The sequence below is a fragment of the Delphinus delphis genome, chromosome 1 (genome assembly GCF_949987515.2).
Source record: "Delphinus delphis chromosome 1, mDelDel1.2, whole genome shotgun sequence".
NCBI classification, from domain to species: domain Eukaryota; kingdom Metazoa; phylum Chordata; class Mammalia; order Artiodactyla; family Delphinidae; genus Delphinus; species Delphinus delphis.
In genome coordinates this window covers 155,365,688-155,386,401 of record NC_082683.1, presented here as the reverse complement: position 1 = coordinate 155,386,401, position 20,714 = coordinate 155,365,688, and the positions used below count along the sequence as shown (strand labels likewise).

Below are 20,714 nucleotides of genomic sequence, written 5' to 3'. Positions count from 1 at the left end.
CTTGGATTTCTTTTTATGAGCTGTCAACACAATTCAGTCTCCCTGTCACTATTCCCGGGTATTTTTTTTTAATAGAATCTGCTCTATATTTCTTTAAATGGAGAATATTCCCTGGTGGATCTTAACTCTTTACCATCATTTCCTTTGTCTTTTGCAGGAAATTTTGACTGGGTAGGGAATGATTTTACCCAGAATGCTGGCACAGGCCTTGTTATCAACCAAGCAGATGTGAGAAACAACACAAGCATCATTAAGCAACTTAAGGATGTATTTGAAAGGGACTGGTACTCGCCCTATGCCAGAACCTTGCAGCCCACCAAGCAGCAGAACTGCTCAAGCCTCTTCAAACTCAGACCTTCCTCAAATAAAACTGTCACCTACAACGCAAGTGGAAAGGACCCCTAGAGTGTATAGTCTGAATGAACAAACTTACAAGACACCTTATATTTCACATTTATACAAAAAAGACCTGAGGAGAGAAAAATAATTTAATATGTCTTTTTTAGGGAAAAAGCACACAAAAAATATTCTCTGAATGACATGTAATATCTTATCTAACAATATCTTAGCTGCGTGTACACTAAATTTAAGACTTTTGTATTTGTTACTTCTGACAGGGAATGTCATTTTGGCTTGAAAGTTAGTTTTTACGTTTGCATACAAATTTTAAGACTTTGATGCCTCTTCCTTTCTAGTTTTAGAACTTTTTCTGCTGACCACCTGGTCAGTTCTTAGGAAGCTTAGCATGTGGTAAGCTCTTTTATACCATTCTGAGAACTACTGACTTAGAGAGGAGAGTGAGGATTTTGCCCTGGAGAAGAGACTGATTGAATCAAATATTTTTCCTTGAAAACCATTTCCAAGACCTATATAGTCATGTAAGCATGAACAACTTACATCTCATGCCCATCTTCAACACAGTTGAAAAATACCCTTTTTGCCTCCTTCTGCATTTTTTCCAATACCATAGCTTTTATTTTCTATCACTTTCTCTTCTCACAAAATATTATATAGCATCCCTATATTCACCTAAACATTAGCTCCAAGTGCGATTGTATCTTTTATATGTATGAATTGTTCAGAATGGATGCAAAATGTAAAGAGCAGTCTTTAATTTTCACTTTCAACTGCATTTTCCCTACCAAATTGATATTTTAAAACCACAGCCAACAATGTGTATCCTTTCTCTCAAACTCAGAAAAATTATGTAGCCACCTGCTAATATCCAGCAAGCTATTAAGTCTGCATTATAAGAATAAAGTAGTTTTTCACATTTTTGTTTAGTTTATGGTGTTTATAAGTGGATTTTAATTTCTTTAGAATCCTTATGCAGTTAAGAGTATGCCAGCAAGCATTTATAGAGCTATTTAATATACCTTCTGCTATTTAATATACCAAATGCTTTTCAGAGAAATGCAATTTAAATACTGTGCTTAACATATTTTACTAAGAAACAAAAATATTGGATTATTGTTCTATGATGTCCTTGTGTGTTGTTGTTTTATATCTATACAATATATAACCCTATATTAATGGAGACTTGCTACACTAGAGAGAGGCGTGGCCTCTGCAGAACCCAGAGCAGGTGCCCTTCAGGACGTCTAGTCGTAATGTTGCTCCTGACTCTCCCTGGCCTGGGAACAGAGTCCTGTACTTCTTGGCCTCAGGTTTCTACTGGTAATGTAGGGACAGTAATAATCACCTACCTCGAAAGATGTTGTCACAGTAGAAAATATTTATAACTTGTTTTGAAATCAAAAGAACCTATATAAATGCTAAACATTATGAAGCATAATCTTTTTCTTGAAATAATGTTTGTGGTATCCTGATATAATCAATAACAGGTTCACCCAGAGAACTCACAAGGGAAAACAAATCCACAGCTTCCAGCTGCAAATATGGGTGAATACATCAACGCAAAAGCCCTGCTGGAGATCTGGATTGTCATCATTTTGATGGAACATTTTGTCGGGTCACTTTGGCATAAATAACATCAAAACAAAACTAGACCGTTTGCTTGGTGTTCTTCTTTAAGACTGGCATATACATGTGTTTTTAGAGCAAGAAAAAGCAATCTCAAATTTTTTTATATCTAGAGACTTGATTTCTAATATGCCAGAAAGAGTGATGTAGGAACCCACAAGTCTTGTCCAGTGGGTTTACTTGTTGGAAAATGGCTATTGTTGGTCATCTAGTGATACCATAACTTCCTTTCTTGTTGTTTCCAAGTGTTGCTTTACTGGATATCTAACCAGGCTGTGAAGAGAGTTGGACGAGAGATGTATTTTTTTTTAATTTTGTTTATTTATTTTTATTTTTGGCTGTGTTGGGTCTTCGTTTCTGTGCGTGGGCTTTCTCTAGTTGCGGCGAGTGGGGGCCACTCTTCATCGCGGTGCACGGGCCTCTCACTGTCGCTGCCTCTCTTGTTGTGGAGCACAAGCTCCAGACGCGCAGGCTCAGCAGTTGTGGCTCACGGGCCCAGTTGCTCCGCGGCATGTGGTATCCTCCCAGACCAGGGCTCGAACCCGTGTCCCCTGCATTGGCAGGCAGATTCTCAGCCACTGCGCCACCAGGGAAGACCCAAGAGACGTATTTTTAAGAGTAACATGTTTTTATGAATGACTAAGGGATTCTTAATGAAATTCTGCATCAGTAATGGCCGGCCCATAAGACTCTAAATATTTACCATATGCCCATCCTTGTTTGAGTAGGAAGTTATCCTGTCAGTCATCTCAGTAAAGGTAGTTTTAATGATGATTAAAAAGAGAAAGTAAGCAAAAGAGTTGACATGGAGACAAACAAACGTAATAATTTCACTCCTGGGCAAGGAAAAGCAACTGGGCTGAATTTGAAAAGGACATCTAAAGATTGGAGAGTCAGTTGCTTCCTTGTTCATTCCCAAGTTGCCTCCAGTATTTGTCATAGTCATGGGACAAGCACAGGCTTGGCATAATGGCACCCCTTCACTGTTGCTATCTTTTGCATATGACAGGAGAAGAGAATTTTGTCCTTTATGAAATGACCATTATTGCCTTTTCCCTCTGAGCCCCATCAAAAAGGTAGCTCCAGGAACTGTGTCCAGGATTTTCTGCCATGCACCACCAGCAGCAGAACCCTAACTGGCCAAGCAGGCCACCTCCTCAGGGTGGTCCAGTCAGCAGCAACCAGGCCCCTGTTTCCAGGAAGCAAAGTTAACCTTCAGTGGCAGCCAGGAAAACAGCCCCTGTTCAGAAAGTGTCATAAAAATGGGTTCATGTCTCCCAAGAGAAAATTTACTTCTGCAGAACTTTCTCATTGAGTGCTTTGTCTACCCCTCTATAAGTATTCTTCCTCTCTTTTATACTTTGTGCCTGTGCTAAATAGACTACCAACTTCCATCTTCCCCCACCAACAAACAACCCCGGAATTATTTCCCAAGAGGAAAAGAAAGCAAAACAAAAGCACTTTAATTCAAGACTATCTATCTGATAGATATCCATGTCAGAAATTATGAGGAGGGTGACTACTAACATCCATTTTTTTCTCCATAAACATTCCAGGAATTATTTCCCAAGGGGGAAAAAAGGGGAAGCAGGCACAATTTGAGACCATATTTTAGGTTTCTGTGTTGCTAGCATTAACCTAGTGCCTTTTTGGTTCTCAAGCATTGATTTAAAATAGTGATTCACTGTATTAGAATACTTCTGTTTACTGTGGATCCAGTAGACCTTCTGATGGACCTTCCGGTTGAAAACTTGCATATGAGTGTCAATAGGTTCTATGCAGCCTGCCGTCCTCCCAAACCACACAACTTTGATCACTCCCAAATCAAATCGTTGACACACACTGTCAAATATCAATACTGTTGACCTCCACTGCACTGCCACTGGCCACTAGTATATCCGATAATTGAATCACAGCTTATCAAACCACTGGAGAGGAAGTGGAACATTCTGCGTTCTATCCATGCTCTATAAATGCCACACTTTGAGTACCTGAAAATGATAGAAACAAGGCACACTGAAAATGTCCCTACTGTCTCTAAAGCACTTTGTAAAGAGATGCTTCATGGACTTCCAAAGTCTGGTGGAACAGAATAAATCTAACATCTTTAAAAAGTCAAAGCGCACTAAGTAAATGAAAGGGCTGTGGGAAAGCTTTGCGTCTGTGTAGCTCTGGGCACCACTTTTCCCATTTGGACTGTGTTTGTGCTGCTGTTTGTCTCTTTGTCTCATTTCTGATTGGGTTCTTGGTGAGATGGGTCTGATCATAGTTTTGTTTGATCTTACCCCTTGAAAACTGTGTTTTCTTACTGCAGTTACTGGTTTGTTAAAAGTGCCTTGCTGAACCTGGAACTGACAGAAGCTCATTTTCCGCCAGCCTACGGCTATCCTCAAGTGACTTTGATTCATTCTGAGTTTTGTTTGTTTTTAGAAACTTTTATTGAGATAAATTACAGGTGGAAAAACTAAAAAGACTATAAGAATTTCTTGATAAGATCAGACCCAGAGCCATCTGTCTCAGGAATTCTATCCCAGAATCTGCCTTTTTTTTTTTTTCATATGTATACCACTTATGTGAGTTTCTCTGTCCAAAAATCATTTCGTTAGTTTCAACATTTAAGGAATGTAAAAAGCTACCTTCACTCTCAGTAGAGCAGTTATCTTCTGTAATGAAAGATACTTTGCTATGGGTTATTCAAACTCAGAGCCTTATAAACAGCCCCATATATTGTGGATGAATGTTTGATTCTTTGGTTTACTGTACTTATTCTCAATGAACTGGTGCAGTTTATTATAAGCATTTTGAAGGAGAAATTATCATAATGTCCATTTGGCCTAAGGTACATTGGATAAATTAATCCATATTCAGCATTTTTCCATTCACTGTGATTTAACATCTTTGCTTTCCTTTTTACATGTCAGTAACCAAATAGCAGTTTATTATTTTTATGTTATTGATTTAAATTCATGGAAGCTTTTTAATAGTCCTGAAGTCAACCCCAGTTCATAGCCTACCTTTCATATTTGAGAGAATTCCTACCATTGGCTGAATTATAAAGGTACTGTGTTTTACGGTGACTAGATAGGTATACTACAGAAGTTTCCTGAAATTGTAAAAAAATTTTCTTATTTTTGACCCGTTAGCAGTCTTGTACTTAGAGTTCTAAAAAAGGTTACTGATCACTTATGCTTCTTTTGGCAATTTTATGAAAAGAAAGATGAGATTTAATAGGCTATTTTGCATTTTCTTTTGTTATGTTCAACTACTAAACTACTAATTCTGTTACAAAAGAGACCTTGAATTTTTAATGCTTCTTTATGTAAATAGGATAAAGTTGTGCTGGACATATCTATATTATTAACTTAAAGATCCCTAAATAAATTGGTGTTTTTAAAGGGCTAAATTTAGGAGCATCATTAAAATTCTTAAACCCTTTCATATAAGCAAATGCTCAATATTTTCAGAAGTAAATGTTATATGTTTTTTTCATTCTGTAAGATGAGGCATTTATGTTTCTCCTCAGCTTGATCTCAGAAACAAACGATCTCTCATCAGTACCCAGCTGTACTTTATGTACTGAATGATGTGAACACAGCTGACCTGGTGTCTACAGTCCCACCATTTTGTATATTTGCCCAAGAAGGCATCATTGTAACAGTATTCCTTTTTCTATTTTTTAAAAAGGAGTTTGTTTCCAATAGGCACTGGTTTTGAATAAATAAATGAACTTTTTTAAAATGAAGAAATCATTGCAGTGACCAGGCTCTACACTTGGGCCCAGTGACAGAAAAGGCCTTTGTGGATGGAGTTCAGCTACCTCCTGTACTTACCTACCACACTATTCTTTCCAGGCACAAATCATAATCAGATACACCTGGTGTCTACTCAGCAAACCCATATTGAATCTCGGGTTTACAGGATACCTTGGAAGCCATCCAAACCAACTCCTCCTAGATGCAGACAATAAGGTCACCTTTTATATAGAAATTTTTAAATAATAAAATAGCTAACTAAAATCACCTATTTTTTACTATCACTATGCATCAGCAATTCTAAACAATGTCAGGACAAAATACTCCTCCTTGAGGAAAAAAATATATTGGTCTAAGTTCTAACCAACTGACTACATCTAGGGTGTACAGCTCCCACTGCCCTGCTCTTTGTATACTACTGTTATGAGTGACACTCTTTTCTCAATTTCTGGTAACGGGTAAAAAGAAAAAAATTATTGCCACAAATCCCAAGCAGAAAATGTGTTTATTCACTTATTCAACAAATCTTTAAAATCCTGTGTTACACTGCAAGTTCTGTGCTGAATGCTGGGCATCTCAAGATGAATAAGATAGTTCCTCTTAGGTTTTAGGGGGGAAAAAAAAGAAAAAATGGTAAAATGCTATATTTAAAACTTTAAGAATGTTTCCCTTCCTACAATAATCCAGTAGGTAGTACTGCTCAATCCATCTGCATAAAACTAGAAAAGCTGGAAAAAATATTTGATACCACATTTGTTTGAATGCATAAGAGATATACCAAAGCAAGGAGGAAAATTGCATGGTCAGGAACTGAGAGAGAAATGCCTAGAAGTGAATCAATTTGCAGCCAGTTTTCCTCAGAGGCATTCTGCTGATTCCAAAAGCACAGATGCTGAGCAGAACTTTCAAAAGGCTCAAGGGTTTAGAAATACAGTATTGGAAATCAGATCCACTAAGGAACATGGGCCCTTAAAAGCCCCAGGTTTGGGGTTGGGACTCTAAAGGATAATACACAGGAGTAAGGATGAATTGGAAACAGAGAAGCCCTATCAGGTAGCTTCAAATCATTTTTCTCTCTGAATTCAGATGATTTGGGTTGTTGTTGCTCCTAGCTTAGCCACCTTCATTTTAAAAACAATGAAAGATATGAACCCATAAATTCAAGACTTTTATGAATCCCAAGAAGGATAAATACAAAGAAAACCACTCCAAAGCACATTATAGTAAAACACCTAAATACCAAGGGCAATGAAATTAGATAGACTTTTTTTAAAAACAACATATTACCTATAAAGAAATAACAATAAGAATGGTGGTTGCTTTCTCAACAGAAACAACAGAATCCAGAAAAGAGTGGAATAAACAATAAATTCAAAGTGCTGAAAGAGCTGTCAACCTAGAATTCTCTACACAGGAAAAAATGTTCTCAAAGAATGATGATTGAAATAATCTTCTGGCAACAAAAGTGAGGCTTTTGTCCCTCACCAAAGGAAACACTAAAGGGTCTTCTTCATGCAGAAGGCAAATGAACCCAGAGGGAAGCTCAGAGATGCAAAACAACAATGAAAATTAACAGAAAGAGTTAATATGTGGGATCATCCAAACAAATTTGCACTCTATAAATAAATATTTTTTATAGCTTAATGTAAAAATATTTGGATATAGAGAGAATTAAAACACATACCAACAATGAAATACAAGTTGGTGAGCAGTGGTAGGTGAGGAGTAATGTAGCTAAATGGTTCTAAGGGCCTTGTATTGTCCAGGAAAAATGAGAGTATTTATTTATCTTAGATTTTAGTAAGTCTAGAATGCATGTTATAATCTCTAGGGTTATCCTTAAATAAATAATAAAAGGATGTATAACCAATAAGCTAATGAATGGGAGGGGAAACATTTGAAAAATAATTCACAAGAAAGCAACAATAGAGAGACAAAGAAGCACAGAACAGGCCAGACACATACAAAGCAATAATATGATGGTACATTAAAACAAAATTATACATAATCATCTTAATTTCCAATAGAATATATATCTACTCCATTTAAAAGATAAAGATTTTCTAACTGAATTAAAATAAAACCCAAACTCTATGCTGCTTCAAGAAGACTTACCTTAAATATAAGGACACCAAGAACTTGAAAATTAAGAGATGGAAAAATAATGCATATTCAAATTCTATGTTAATATCAAATAAAGGAGATATTAAATATTATTAAAGATAAAGAATGGTATTTCAGAGTTTTGAGCAGTTACATTTACAAGAAAGATATAAAAGCTGTAATTTTAGTATAACCGCAACATAACCTCAAAATACATAAAGCAAAAATTGACAGAAATAAAAGGAGAACTGAGCAAATCTACACTCACTGAGGGAAAATTTTAAATATCTCTTAGTAATTGATAGAACTAGGTAAAATATTAGTAATGATGGGGAAGATTTGGTAAGGTTTGGGAAGATTAACAAAGTTGGTCTAATGACATATATTACACATGGCAACGAGTAAGTGGAGAACACATTCTTTTTATTATATTATTGAAATGTAGTTGATGTAAAATATTATGTTAGTTTCAGGTGCAATACATAGTGATTTAATATTTTCATACAGGAGATTGGTTCAAGATGGCAGAGTCGAAGGACATGTGCTCACTCCCTCTTGTGAGAGCACCGGCATCACAACTAACTGCTGAACAATCATCGACAGGAAGACACTGGAACTCACCAGAAAAGATACTCCACATACAAAGACAAAGGAGAAGCCACAATGAGATGGTAGGAGGGACACAATCACAATAAAGTCAAATCCCATACCCACTGGATGGGTGACTCAGAAACTGGAGAACAACCTTACAATAGAAGTCCAGCCACTGGAGTGAAGGTTCTGAGCTCCACCTCAGGCTTCCCAACCTGGGGGTCCGGCAATGGGAGGAGGACTTCCCAGAGAATCAGACTTTGAAGGCTAGTGGGATTTGATTGCAGGACTTCCACAGGACTGGGGGAAACAGAGACTCCATTCTTGGAGGGCACACACAAAGTAGTGTGTGCATCAGGACTGAGAGGGAAGGAGCAGTGACCCCAGGGGATACTGTACCAGACCAACCTGCTAGTGTTAGAGGGTTTCCTGTAGAGGCAACGGTTGGCTGTGGCTCACCATGGGGACAAGGACACTGGCAGCAGAAGTTCTGGGAAGTACTCCTTGACATGAGCCCTCCTGGAGTCCACCATTAGCCCCACCAAAGAGCTTGTAGCCTCCAGTGTTGTGTCGCCTCAGGCCAAACAACCAACAGGGAGGGAGCTCAGCCCCACCCATCAGCAGACAAGCAGATTAAAGTTTTACTGAACTCTGCCCACCAGAACAACATCCAGTTCTACCCACCACCAGTCCCTCCCATCAAGAAGCTTGCACAAGCCTCTTAGAGAGCCTCATCTACCAGAGGGCAGACAGCAGAAGCAAGAAGAACTACAATCCTGCAGCCTGTGGGAAAGAAAAAACACATTCACAGAAAGATAGACAAAATGAAAAGGCAGAGGACTATGTACCAGATGAAGGAACAAGATAAAACCCCAGAAAAATAACTAAATGAAGTGGAGATAGGCAACCTTCCAGAAAAAGAATTCAGAATAACGATAGTGAAGGGGATCCAGGACATCAGAAAAAGAATGGAGGCAAAGATGCAAGAAATGTTTAACAAAGACCAAGAAGAATTAAAGAACGAACACATAGAAGAATTAAAGAACTGACAGAGAGAAACAATACAATAACTGAAATGAAAAATACACTAGAAGGAATCAATAGCAGAATAACTGAGGCAGAAGAACGGATAAGTGACCTGGAAGACAGAATGGTGGAATTCACTGCCACGAAACAGAATAAAGAAAAAAAAAAATGAAAAGAAATGAAGATCGCCTAAGAGACCTCTGGGACAACATTAAATGCAAGAACAAATTAATCAATGTGATACACCATATTAACAAATTGAGGAATAAAAACCATATGATCATCTCAATAGATGCAGAAAAATTTTGACAAAATTCAACACCCATTTATGTTAAAAATTCTCCACAATGTGGCCATAGAGGGAACCTACCTCAACATAATAGAGGCCATATATGACAAACCCACAGCAAACATCATTCTCAGTGGTGAAAACCTGAAAGCATTTCCTCTAAGATCAGGAACAAGACAAGGATGTCCACTCTTGCCACTATTATTAATAGCTTTGGAAGTCTTGGATATAGTAATCAGAGAAGGAAAAGAAATAAAAGGAATCCAAATAGGAAAAGAAGTAAAACTGTCACTGTTGGCAGATGACATGATACTATACATAGATAATCCTAAAGATGCCAGCAGAAAATTACTAGAGCTAATCAATGAATTTGGTACAGTTGCAGGATATAAAATTAATGCACAGAAATCACCTGGATTCCTATACACTAACAACAAATGATCACAGAGAGAAATTAAGGAAACAATCCCATTCACCATTGCAGCAAAAAGAATAAAATACCTAGGAATAAACCTACCAAAGGAGGTAAAAGATTTGTACTCAGAAAACTATAAGACACTGATGAAAGAAATTAAAGATGATACAAACAGATGGAGAGATATACCATGTTCTTGGAGTGGAAAAATCAATATTGTGAAAATGACTATACTACCCAAAGCAATCTACAGATTCAATGTAATCCCTGTCAAATTACCAATGGCATTTTTTACAGAACTAGAACAAAAAATCTTAAAATTTGTATGGAGACAAAAATTACCCCAAATAGCGAAAGTGGTCTTGAGGGAAAAAAGCAGAGCTGGAGGAATCACACTCCCTGACTGCAGACTAGACTACCAAGTGACAATAATCAAGACAATATGGTACTGGCACAAGAACAGAAATATAGATCAGTGGAAAAAGATAAAAAGCCCAGAGATAAACCCAAGCACCTATGGTAAACTAATTTATGACAAAGGAAGCAAAGATATACAATGGAGAAAGGATAATCACTTTAATAAGTGGTGTTGGGAAAACTGGACAGCTACACGTAAAAGAATGAAATTAGAACACTACCTAACACTATACACAAAAATAAATTCAAAATAGATTAGAGACCTAAACGTAAGACCAGATACTATAAAACTCTTGGAGGAAAACATAAGAAAAACACTCTTTGACATAAATCACAGCAAGATCTTTTCCTATCCACCTCCTAGAGTAATGGAAACAAAAACAAAAATAAGCAAATGGGCCCTAATAAAACTAAAAGCTTTTGCAAAGCAAAGGAAACTACAAACAGGACAAAAAGACAACCCTAAGAATGGGAGAAAATATTTGCAAATGAATCAATGGACAAAGGATTAATCTCCAAAATATATAAACAGGTCATGCAGTTCAATATTAAAAAAAGAAACAACCCAATCCAAAAATGAGCAGAAGATCTAAATAGACATTTCTCCAAAGAAGACATACAGATGGCCAAGAAGCACATGTAAAGCTGCTCAACATCACTAATTATTAGAGGAATGCAAATCAAAACTACCATGAGGTATCACCTCACACAAGTTAGAATGGGTATCATCAGAAAATCTAGAAACAACAAATGCTGTACAGGGTGTGGAGAAAAGGGAACCCTCTTACCCTGTTGGTGGGAATGTAAATTGATACAGCCACTATGGAGAACAGTATGGAGGTTCCTTAAAAAACTAAAAATAGAATTACCATATGATCCAGCAATCCCACTACTGGGCATATACCTAGAGAAAACCATAATTCAAAAAGACACACACACCCTAATGTTCATTGCAGCCCTATTTACAATAGCCAGGTAATGGAAACAACCTAAATGTCCATCAACAGACAAATGGATAAAGAAGATATGGTGTATATGTAAAATGGAATATTACTCAGCCATAAAAAGGAATGACATTGGGTCATTTGTAGAGACATGGATGGATATAGAGACTCATACAGAGTGAAGTAACTCAGAAAGAGAAAAACAACTATCATATATTAATGCATATATGTGGATCCTAGAAAAATGCTACAGATGAACTGTTTTGCAGGGCAGAAATTGAGATGCAGATGTAGAGAACAAATATATGGACACCAAGGGGGGAAAACGGGGGTGGGGTGGGGTGGGGGGGGTATGATGAATTGGGCAATTGGGATTGACATGTATACACTGATGTGTATAAAATTATTTACTAATAAGAAACTGCTGTATAAAAAATAAAATGAATTTCAAAAATTCAAAAAAAATTGTGAAAATGACTATATTACCCAAAGCAATCTACAGATTCAATGCAATCCCTATATTATCAATGGCATTTTTTAACAGAACTAGAACAAAAAGTCTTAAAACTTGTAGGGAGACACAAAAGGCCCCTAATAGCTAAAACAGGGTTGAGTGGAGAAAAATGGAGCTAGAGGAATCAGACTCCCAGATTTCAGACTATACTACAAAGCTACAGTAATCAAGACAATATGGTATGGGCACAAACACAGAAATATAGGTCAATGGAACACAATTGAAAACCCAAATATAAACCTACCCACCTATCATCAACTAATCTATGACAAAGGAGGCAAGGATATACAATGGAGAAAAGACAGTCTCTTCAATAAGTGGTGCTGGGAAAACTGGACAGCTACATGTAAAAGAATGAAATTAGAACACTATCTAACACCATACACAAAAATAAACTCAAAATGGATTAAAGACCTAAATGTAAGACCGGACACCATAAAACTCAGAGCAAAACATAGGAAGAACACTCTTTGACATAAATCACAGCAAGATCTTTTTGACCCACCTCATAGAGGAAAAAAAAACAAAAATAAATAAATGGAACCCAATGAAACTTAAACGCTTTTGCACAGCAAAGGAAACTATAAACAAGATGAAAAGACAGTCCTCAAAATGGGAGAAAATATTTGCAAATGAATCAACAGACAAAGGATTAATCTCCAAAATATATAAACAGGTCATGCAGCTCAACATTAAAAAAACAAACAACCCAATCAAAAAATGGACAGGAGCCCTAAATTGACATTTCTCCAAAGAAGACATACAGATAGCCAAGAGGCACATGAAAAGCTGCTCAACATCACTAATTGTTAGAGAAATGCAAATCAAAAGAAAATGAGGTATCACCTCACACTGGTCAGAGTGGCCATCATCAGAAAATATAGAAACAACAAATGCTGGAGAGGGTGTGGAGAAAAGGGAACCCTCTTACACTGTTGGTGGGAATGTAAATTGATACAGAAAGACAGATGCACCCCAATGTTCATTGCAGCACTATTTACAATACCCAGGTCACGGAAGCAACCTAAATGCCCAACAATAGATGAATGGATAAAGAAGTTGTTGTACATAGGGGCAGGACAGGAATAAAGACGCAGACATAGAGAATGGACTTGCAGACACGGGGAGGGGGAAGGGTAAGCTGAGACGAAGTGAGAGAGTGGCATTGACATATATATACTACCAAATGTAAAATAGATAGCTAGTGGAAAGCAGCTGCATGGCACAGGGAGATCAGCTCAGTGCTTTGTGACCACCTAGAAGGGTGGGAAAGGGAAGGGGGAAGAAGACGCAAGAGGGAGGGTATATGGTCATATAAAAATTTGAGAATCTCTATGTTGTACACCAAGGGAAAAAATATTGTGGTACATATATACAATGGAATATTACTCAGCCATAAAAAGGAATGAAATTGGGTCATTTGTACAGATGTGGATGGACATAGAGACTGTCATACAGAATGAAGTAAGTCAGATAGAGAAAAAGAAATATCATGTATTAATGTATATATGTGGAATCTAGAAAACTGGTACAGATGAACCAGTTTACGAGGCAGAGATAGAGACACAGATGTAGAGAATAAATGTATGGACACCAAGGGGGGAAAGCGGGGAGGGGGATGAATTGGGAGATTGGGATTTACATATACACACTAATATGTATAAAATATATAACTAATAAGAACCTGCGGTATTAAAATAAATAATTAATTGATAAATTAATTAAAAAACATTTTCATACATTATGAAATGATCACCACAATAATTCAGGTAGCCATCTGTCCCCCTACAAAATTATTACAATGTTATTGACCATATTCCTCATGCCATATTTTACATCCTCTGGCTTATTTATTTTATAACTGGAGGTTTGTACCTCTTAATTCCCTTCACCTGTTTCACCCACATCCCTGTCTTCTCCTCTCTGGCAACCATTCATTTGTCCTCTGTATCTATTAGTCTGTTTTAATATTGTTTTATTTTGTTTTGATTTTTAGATTCCATGTATGAGTAAGATCATAAGGTATTTGTCTTTCTCTTACTTAACTTGTTCATATAATTCTCTCTAGGTCCAATCATGTCACGAATGGCAGAATTTACATTTTTATGGTTCAGTGATATTCCATTGTATGTATATGATATATACACACACACACACACACACCCCACATCTTTTTGCTTCTCCCATTTTTGTGTGTGTGTGTGGTACTCAGGCCTCTCACTGTTGCTGCTTCTCCCATTGCGGAGCACAGGCTCCGGACACGCAGGCTCAGTGGCCATGGCTTACGGGCCTAGCCGCTCCTCAGCATGTGGGATATTCCCAGACAGGGGCACTAACCCGTGTCCCCTGCATCGGTAGGCAGACTCTCAACCACTGCGCCACCAGGGAAGCCCACACCACATCTTTTTTACCCATGTATCTATTGATGGCCATTTAGGTTGTTTTCACATCTTGGCTATTGTAAATAACGCTGTGAACATTGGGGTGCATATATCTTTCAAATTAGTGTTTCTGTTTTCTTTGAGTAAATACCCAAAAGTGAACTTGCTGAATCATATGGCAGTTCTACTTTTAATTTTTTTGAAAACCTCCATTCTTCTTTCCGTATGGTTGTACCAATTTACATTCACACGAAGGTTTCCTTTTCTTCACATCCTAGCAGCACTTGTTCTTTGTTGTCTTTTGGATGACAGCCACTCTGACAGGTAAGAGGTTGTATCCATTGTGGTTTTGATATGCATTTCCTAGATGATTAGTGATGTTGAATGTCCTTCCATGGCCTGTTGGCGACCTGTGTGTCTTCGGAAAAATGTCTATTCAAGTCCTCTGCCTATTTTTTTTTTTTTTTTTTTTGCAGTACGCGGGCCTCTCACTGTTGTGGCCTCTCCCGTTGCAGAGCACAGGCTCCGGACGCGCAGGCTCAGCAGCCATGGCTCACGGGCCCAGCCACTCTGCGGCATGTGGGATCTTCCTGGTCCGGGGCACGAACCCGTGTCCCCTGCATCGGCAGGCAGACTCTCAACCACTGCACCACCAGGGAAGCCCCCTCTGCCTATTTTTAATTGTTTGTTTGTGTTGTTGAATTTCATGAGTTCTTTGTATATTTTAGATATTAACCCATTACAGGATATATCATTTGCAAATATCTTTTCCCATTCAGTGGGCTGTCTTTTTGTTTTCTTGACAGTTTTCTCTGCTGTGAAAAAGCTTTTTAGCTTGATTTGGTCTCCTTTATTTATTTTTGTTTTTGTTTCCCATGCCTGAGGAGATATATCCAAAAAAATATTTGCTAAGTCCCATGTCAAAGAGCATACTACATATATTTTCTTCTAGGAGTTGTATGGTTTCAGGTCTTACATTTAAGTCTTTAATCTATTTTGTGGTTTTTTTGTATATGGTGTGAGAAAGTAGTCCAGTTTCTTTTGTATGTAGCTTTCCAGTCTTCCCAATACAATTTATTGAAGAGGTTGTCTTTTGTCCATTGTATACCCTTGCATCCTTTGTAGATTTATTGACCATATACTTATAGGTTTATTACTGGACTCTGTACTCTGTTCCATTGATCTCTGTGTCTATTTTTGTGCCAGTACCAAACTGTTTTGATTACTGTAGTTTTGTTGTCTATCTTGAAATCAGGGAATGTGATACCTCCAGCTTTGTTCTTCTTCCTCAAGATTGATTTGGCCATTCAGGGTCTTTTGTGTTGCCATAAAAAATTTTAAATCATTTGTTCTAGTTCTGTGAAAAATTGCCATTGGTATTTTGATAAGGATTTAATTGAATCTGTGGATTGCCTTGGACAGTATAGTCATTTTAACAATATTAATTCTTCCATTCCATGAATATGGTATATCTTTCCATTTGTTTGTGTCATCTTCAATTTCTTTCAGCCATGTTTTATTGTTTTCAGAGTACAAGTTTTTAACCTCCAAGGTTAGAATTATTCCTAGATATTTTATTCCCTTTGATGGGCTTGTAAATGGAATTGTTTTCTTAGTTTCTCTTTCTCACAGTTCATTATTAGTGTATAGAAATGTAGCACATTTCTGTATATTAATTTTGTATCCTGTGGCTTTACTAAATTCATGGGTGAGTTCTAATAGTGTTTTTTGGTTTCTTTGGCATCATCTTTGGGATTTCTATGAATAGTATCACGTCATCAGCAAACAGTGAGAGTTTTACTTCTTCCTTTCCAATTTTGATTTCTTTTTGTGCTTTTTCTTGTCTGATTGTTGTGACTAAAACTTCCAGCATCATGTTGAATAAAAGTGGTGAGAATGGAATCTTTGTCCTGTTCCTGATCTTAGAGGAAATACTTTCAGCTTTTCACCATTAACTATGATGTTGGGTATGAGTTTGTCATTTACAGCCTTTATTATGTTGATGTATGTTCCCTCTATACCCACTTTCTTGAGAGGTTTTATCAGAGATGAATGTTGAATTTTGTCAAAAGCTTTTTCTGCATCTATTGAAATGATAATATGAGTTTTATTCTTCAATTTGTTCATGTGGTGTATCACATTGATTGCTTTGCTGATTTTGAACCATCATTGCATCCCTGGGATAAATTTTACTTGACCATAATCTATGATTCTTTTAACGTATTGTTGAATTCAGTTTGTTAATATTTTGTTGAGGATTTTTACATCTATGTTCATCAGTAATATTGACCTATAATTTTCTTTTCTGTGGTGTCCTTGTTTGGTTTTGGTATCAGGGTGATGCGGGCCTTGTAGAATGAATTTGGAAGTGTTTCTCCCTCTGCAATTTTTTGGAATAGTTTGAGAAGGATAGGTGTTAACTTTTCTCTAAGTGTTTGGTAGAATTCACCTGTGAAATCTTCTGGTCCTAAGCTTTTGTTTATTGGGAGTTTTTTTTTAATATATATACTGATTCAATTTCATTACTGGTAATCAGTCTGTTCATAGTTTCTGTTTCTCCTGATTCAGTCTTGGCAGACTGTACATTTAAAGGAATTTATTCATTTCTTCTAGGTTGTGAATTTTATTGGTGTATAATTGTAGTAATCTCTTATGATCCTTTGTATTGATTCTTTGTGGTGTCAGTTGTAATTTGTATCCTTTGTATCCTTTGTATGATCCTTTGTGGTGTCAGTTGTAATTTCTCCTTTTTCATTTCTGATTTTATTTACTTTGACCCTTTTCTCTGTTTTTCTTGATGAGTCTGGCTAAATGTTTTTTTTTTTTTTTAGTTTTGTTTATCTTTTCAAAGAACCAGATCTTAATTTCACTGATCTTTTTCATTTTCTTTTAGCCTACATCTCATTTATCTCTGCTCTGATCTTCATAATTTCTTCCCTTTATTAACTTTGGGTTTTGTTTGTTCTTTTTCTAGTTCTTTTAGGTTTAAAATTAGGTTGTTTATATGAGATTTTGAATGTTTCCTTAAGTAGGCTTGTATCACTATAAACTTTCCTTTTAGAAATGCATTTGCTGTATCCCATAGATTTTGGGTCATTGTGTTTTCATTTTCATTTGCCTCCAGGTATTTTTTGAGTCCATCTTTGAACTTCAGTGACCCATCTGTTGTTTAGTAGTATATTGTTTAGCCTCCACATGTTTGTGCTTTTTGCAGGTTTTTTCTTGTAGTTGATTTCTAGTTTTATAGTGCTGTGGTAAAAATGATGCTTGATTTCAATCTTCTTAAATTTCCTGAGACTTTTTTTATGGTCTAGCATGTGTTCTATCCTGGAGAGTGTTCCATGTGCACTTGAACAGAATGTGTATTCTGCTACTTTTGGTTGGAATGTTCCATCTATTAAGTCTATCTTGTCTAATGTGTCATTTAAGGCCAGTGTTTCTGTAGTGATTTTCTGTCTGGATAAATTGTCCACTGATGTAAGTGGAGTGTTTAAGATCCCCTACTATTATTGTGTTGCTGTCAATTTCTACCTTCATGTGTGTTAATATTTGCTTTATGTATTTAGGTGGTTCATATATATTTACAATTATTGTATCTTCTTCTTGGATTGATCCTTTGATAATTATATAATGTCCTTCTTTGTCTCTTCTTACTGTCTTTGTTTTAAAGCCTATTTTGACTGATATAAGCATTGCTACGCTGCTTTCTTTTTGTTTATGTTTGGATGGAATACCTTTTACCATTCTCTCATTTTCAGTCTCTGTATGTCTTTAGATCTGAAATGAATCTCTCGTAGGCAGCATGGGTCTTGTTTTTCTCATACATTCAGTCACTCTGTGACTGAATGGAGCACTTAGTCCATTTACATTAAAGAAATTATTGATAAATGTGTATTTAATGTCATTTGGTAATTGTTTAGGGGGTTGTTTTGTGGTTCTTTTTTGTTCTTTTCTTCTTCTTTTGCTCTCTTCCTTATGATTTGATGACTATCTTTGGTGTTATGTTTGGATTCCTTTTTCTCTTTTATTCAGGTGTATCTATTATAGATTTTTGTTTTGTGGTTGCCATGAGATAGATAGATGATAGATGATAGATAGATGATAGCTAGATAGATAGATAGAGAAGTATGATTATTTTAGGTCACTGGCCTCTTAAATTTGAGCAGATTTTAACAACCTTTCATTTTTACTCCACCTCACTATGTTTACTTTTTTTGACATCTTATTTTACATTCTTTTGTTTTGTGTATCCCTTAAGTACTTATTGTGGATACAGATTATATTACTACTTTTGTTTTTTAACCTTTCTACTACCTTTGTAAGTGGTTAATCTACTACTTTTACTGCATATTTGCCTTTTCCAATGAGATTTTTTTCTTTTGTAATTTTCATATTTCTAGCTGCAGCTTTTTTATCTTAGCGAAGTTCCTTTAATATGTCTTGGAAAGCTGGTTTTTTGGTGCTAAACTCTTTTAGCTTTTGCTTGTCTGTAATACTTTTGATCTCTCTTTCAAATCTGAATGCCAGGTAGAGTATTCTTGGTTGTAGGTTTTTCCTTTTCATCACTTTAAATATATCATACAACTCTCTTTTAGCCTACAGAGTTTCTGCTGAAAATTCAGCTGACTATATTATGAGAGTTCCCTGTAAATAACTTGTTGATTTTAACATTTTCTTATCTATAATTTTTGTCACTTTAATTACAGTTTGTCTTGGTATGGTCTTTTTTGGGTTGATTCTGTGTGGGACTTTCTATGCTTCCTAGACCTGGATGTCTGTTACCTTCCCCAGATTAGGGAAGTTTTCAACTATTATGTCTTCAAATATGTTCTCTGCCTCTTTCTCTCTCTCTTTTCCTTCTGGGACCATAATGTGAATGTTAGTGTGCTTGATGTTGTCACAGAGGTCTCTTAAACTGTCTTCATTTAATTTTTTTTTCTTTTTTCTGTTCAGTTTGAGTGAGTTCCCCTACTCTGTCCTCCAGTTCCCTGATCCATTTCTCTATCATTTAATCTACTGTTGATTCTTTCTACTGTATTTTTTATTTCAGTTATTGTTTTCTTCAGCTCTGTTTGGTTCTATATAATTTATGACTCTTTGTTAAAAATTTTAACTTCTCGCTCTGTTTATCCATTCTTCTCTCAAGTTCTTTGAGCATCTTTATAATCATTACCTTAAATTCTTTATTGGATAGATTGCTTATCTTCATTTAGATTTTCTTCTGGGGTTTTATCTTGTTCTTTTCATTTGGAACAAATTCTCTATTGCCTCATTCTGCTTAATTTGCTGTTTTTATTTCTTTGTATTTATAGATTGGTCACATTTCCCAGGCTTGAAGTAGCCTTATGTAGGAAATGTCCTATGGGGCCCAGCAGCACACTTCCTTCTGGTCACCAGAGCTATATGCATTAGAGGTACCCTCTATGTAGGCTGTGTGGGTCCTTCTGCTATGGTGTGATGACTACTGTGGGCAGTGGGGGGTGTGGGGGGGTCCCTAGTTTTGTTGGTTGTGAGGCCCTGCCATGTACAGAGATTGCCAGCCACTCATTGGTGGGTGGAGTTGGGTTCTGGTTTGGCTGGCCACATGCACAAGGGAGTTTCACTCCTGGTGCTGGCCCACAGGTCATTGGGGCCATGTACCAAGGCAACTGGCTACTGATCCTCAGGGGTTACTGGGACTAGTGCTGGCCCACTGATAGGTGGAACCAGGTCCCAGGGTGGCTGACTGTGGAGCTGGATGTCCCAGAGCTAGTGTTGGCCTGCTGATGGACAGGGCTGATTCCTAACATGGCTGGCTATGGGGTCCAGTGTAACCTAAATCTGGTGACCCCTACTGGTGGGTGGGGCTGTACCCTGATATGGCTGGCTGAGGGGCCCATGGTGCCCCAGGCCTGGTGTTCACTTGCTGTTTGGCAGGGCTGGGGCTCAGGGTATTCTAGGTGATGCCAGCCTGCTGATGGATGGGCTGGAGCCCAGGGGTTCCCAGGACTGATGCTCACCCACTAGTGGTTGAGGCTGGGTCCTGGGGCTAGTGCTGGTCTACTGATGGGCAGAGCTGTGTTCTGAAGTCCGGCTGCAGGGCCCTGGGGGCCCTGGAGTTGGTGTCAGCCTAGAGGTATGTGGGCTAGGGTCCAGGGAATCTCAGGGCTGGTGCCCACTCTCTGCTGGATGAGGTCTGGTCTGGGAGCTAGTCCTGGCCCACTGGTGGGTGAGGCCAAGTTCCAGGGTAGTTAAGGGTTTAGGGGGTCCTAAGTCATCCAGCCTGCTGGTGGGTTAAGGCCATGTTCCTACCCAGGTAG

The 20,714-nt window shown here is 37.4% G+C and overlaps 1 protein-coding gene across 1 annotated transcript in view; it reads left to right on the top strand.

The window, feature by feature from the left end:
* Positions 1-1,997, top strand: part of PLD5 (phospholipase D family member 5) — a 493,927-nt gene extending 491,930 nt beyond the window's left edge. Inside the window, exon 10 of the mRNA XM_060010723.1 lies at positions 158-1,997. Within this exon, the coding sequence (XP_059866706.1) occupies positions 158-405 (248 nt within the window). The 3' untranslated portion in view covers positions 406-1,997. The remainder of the gene's footprint in view (positions 1-157) is intronic.
* The last annotated feature ends 18,717 nt before the right edge of the window (positions 1,998-20,714 follow it).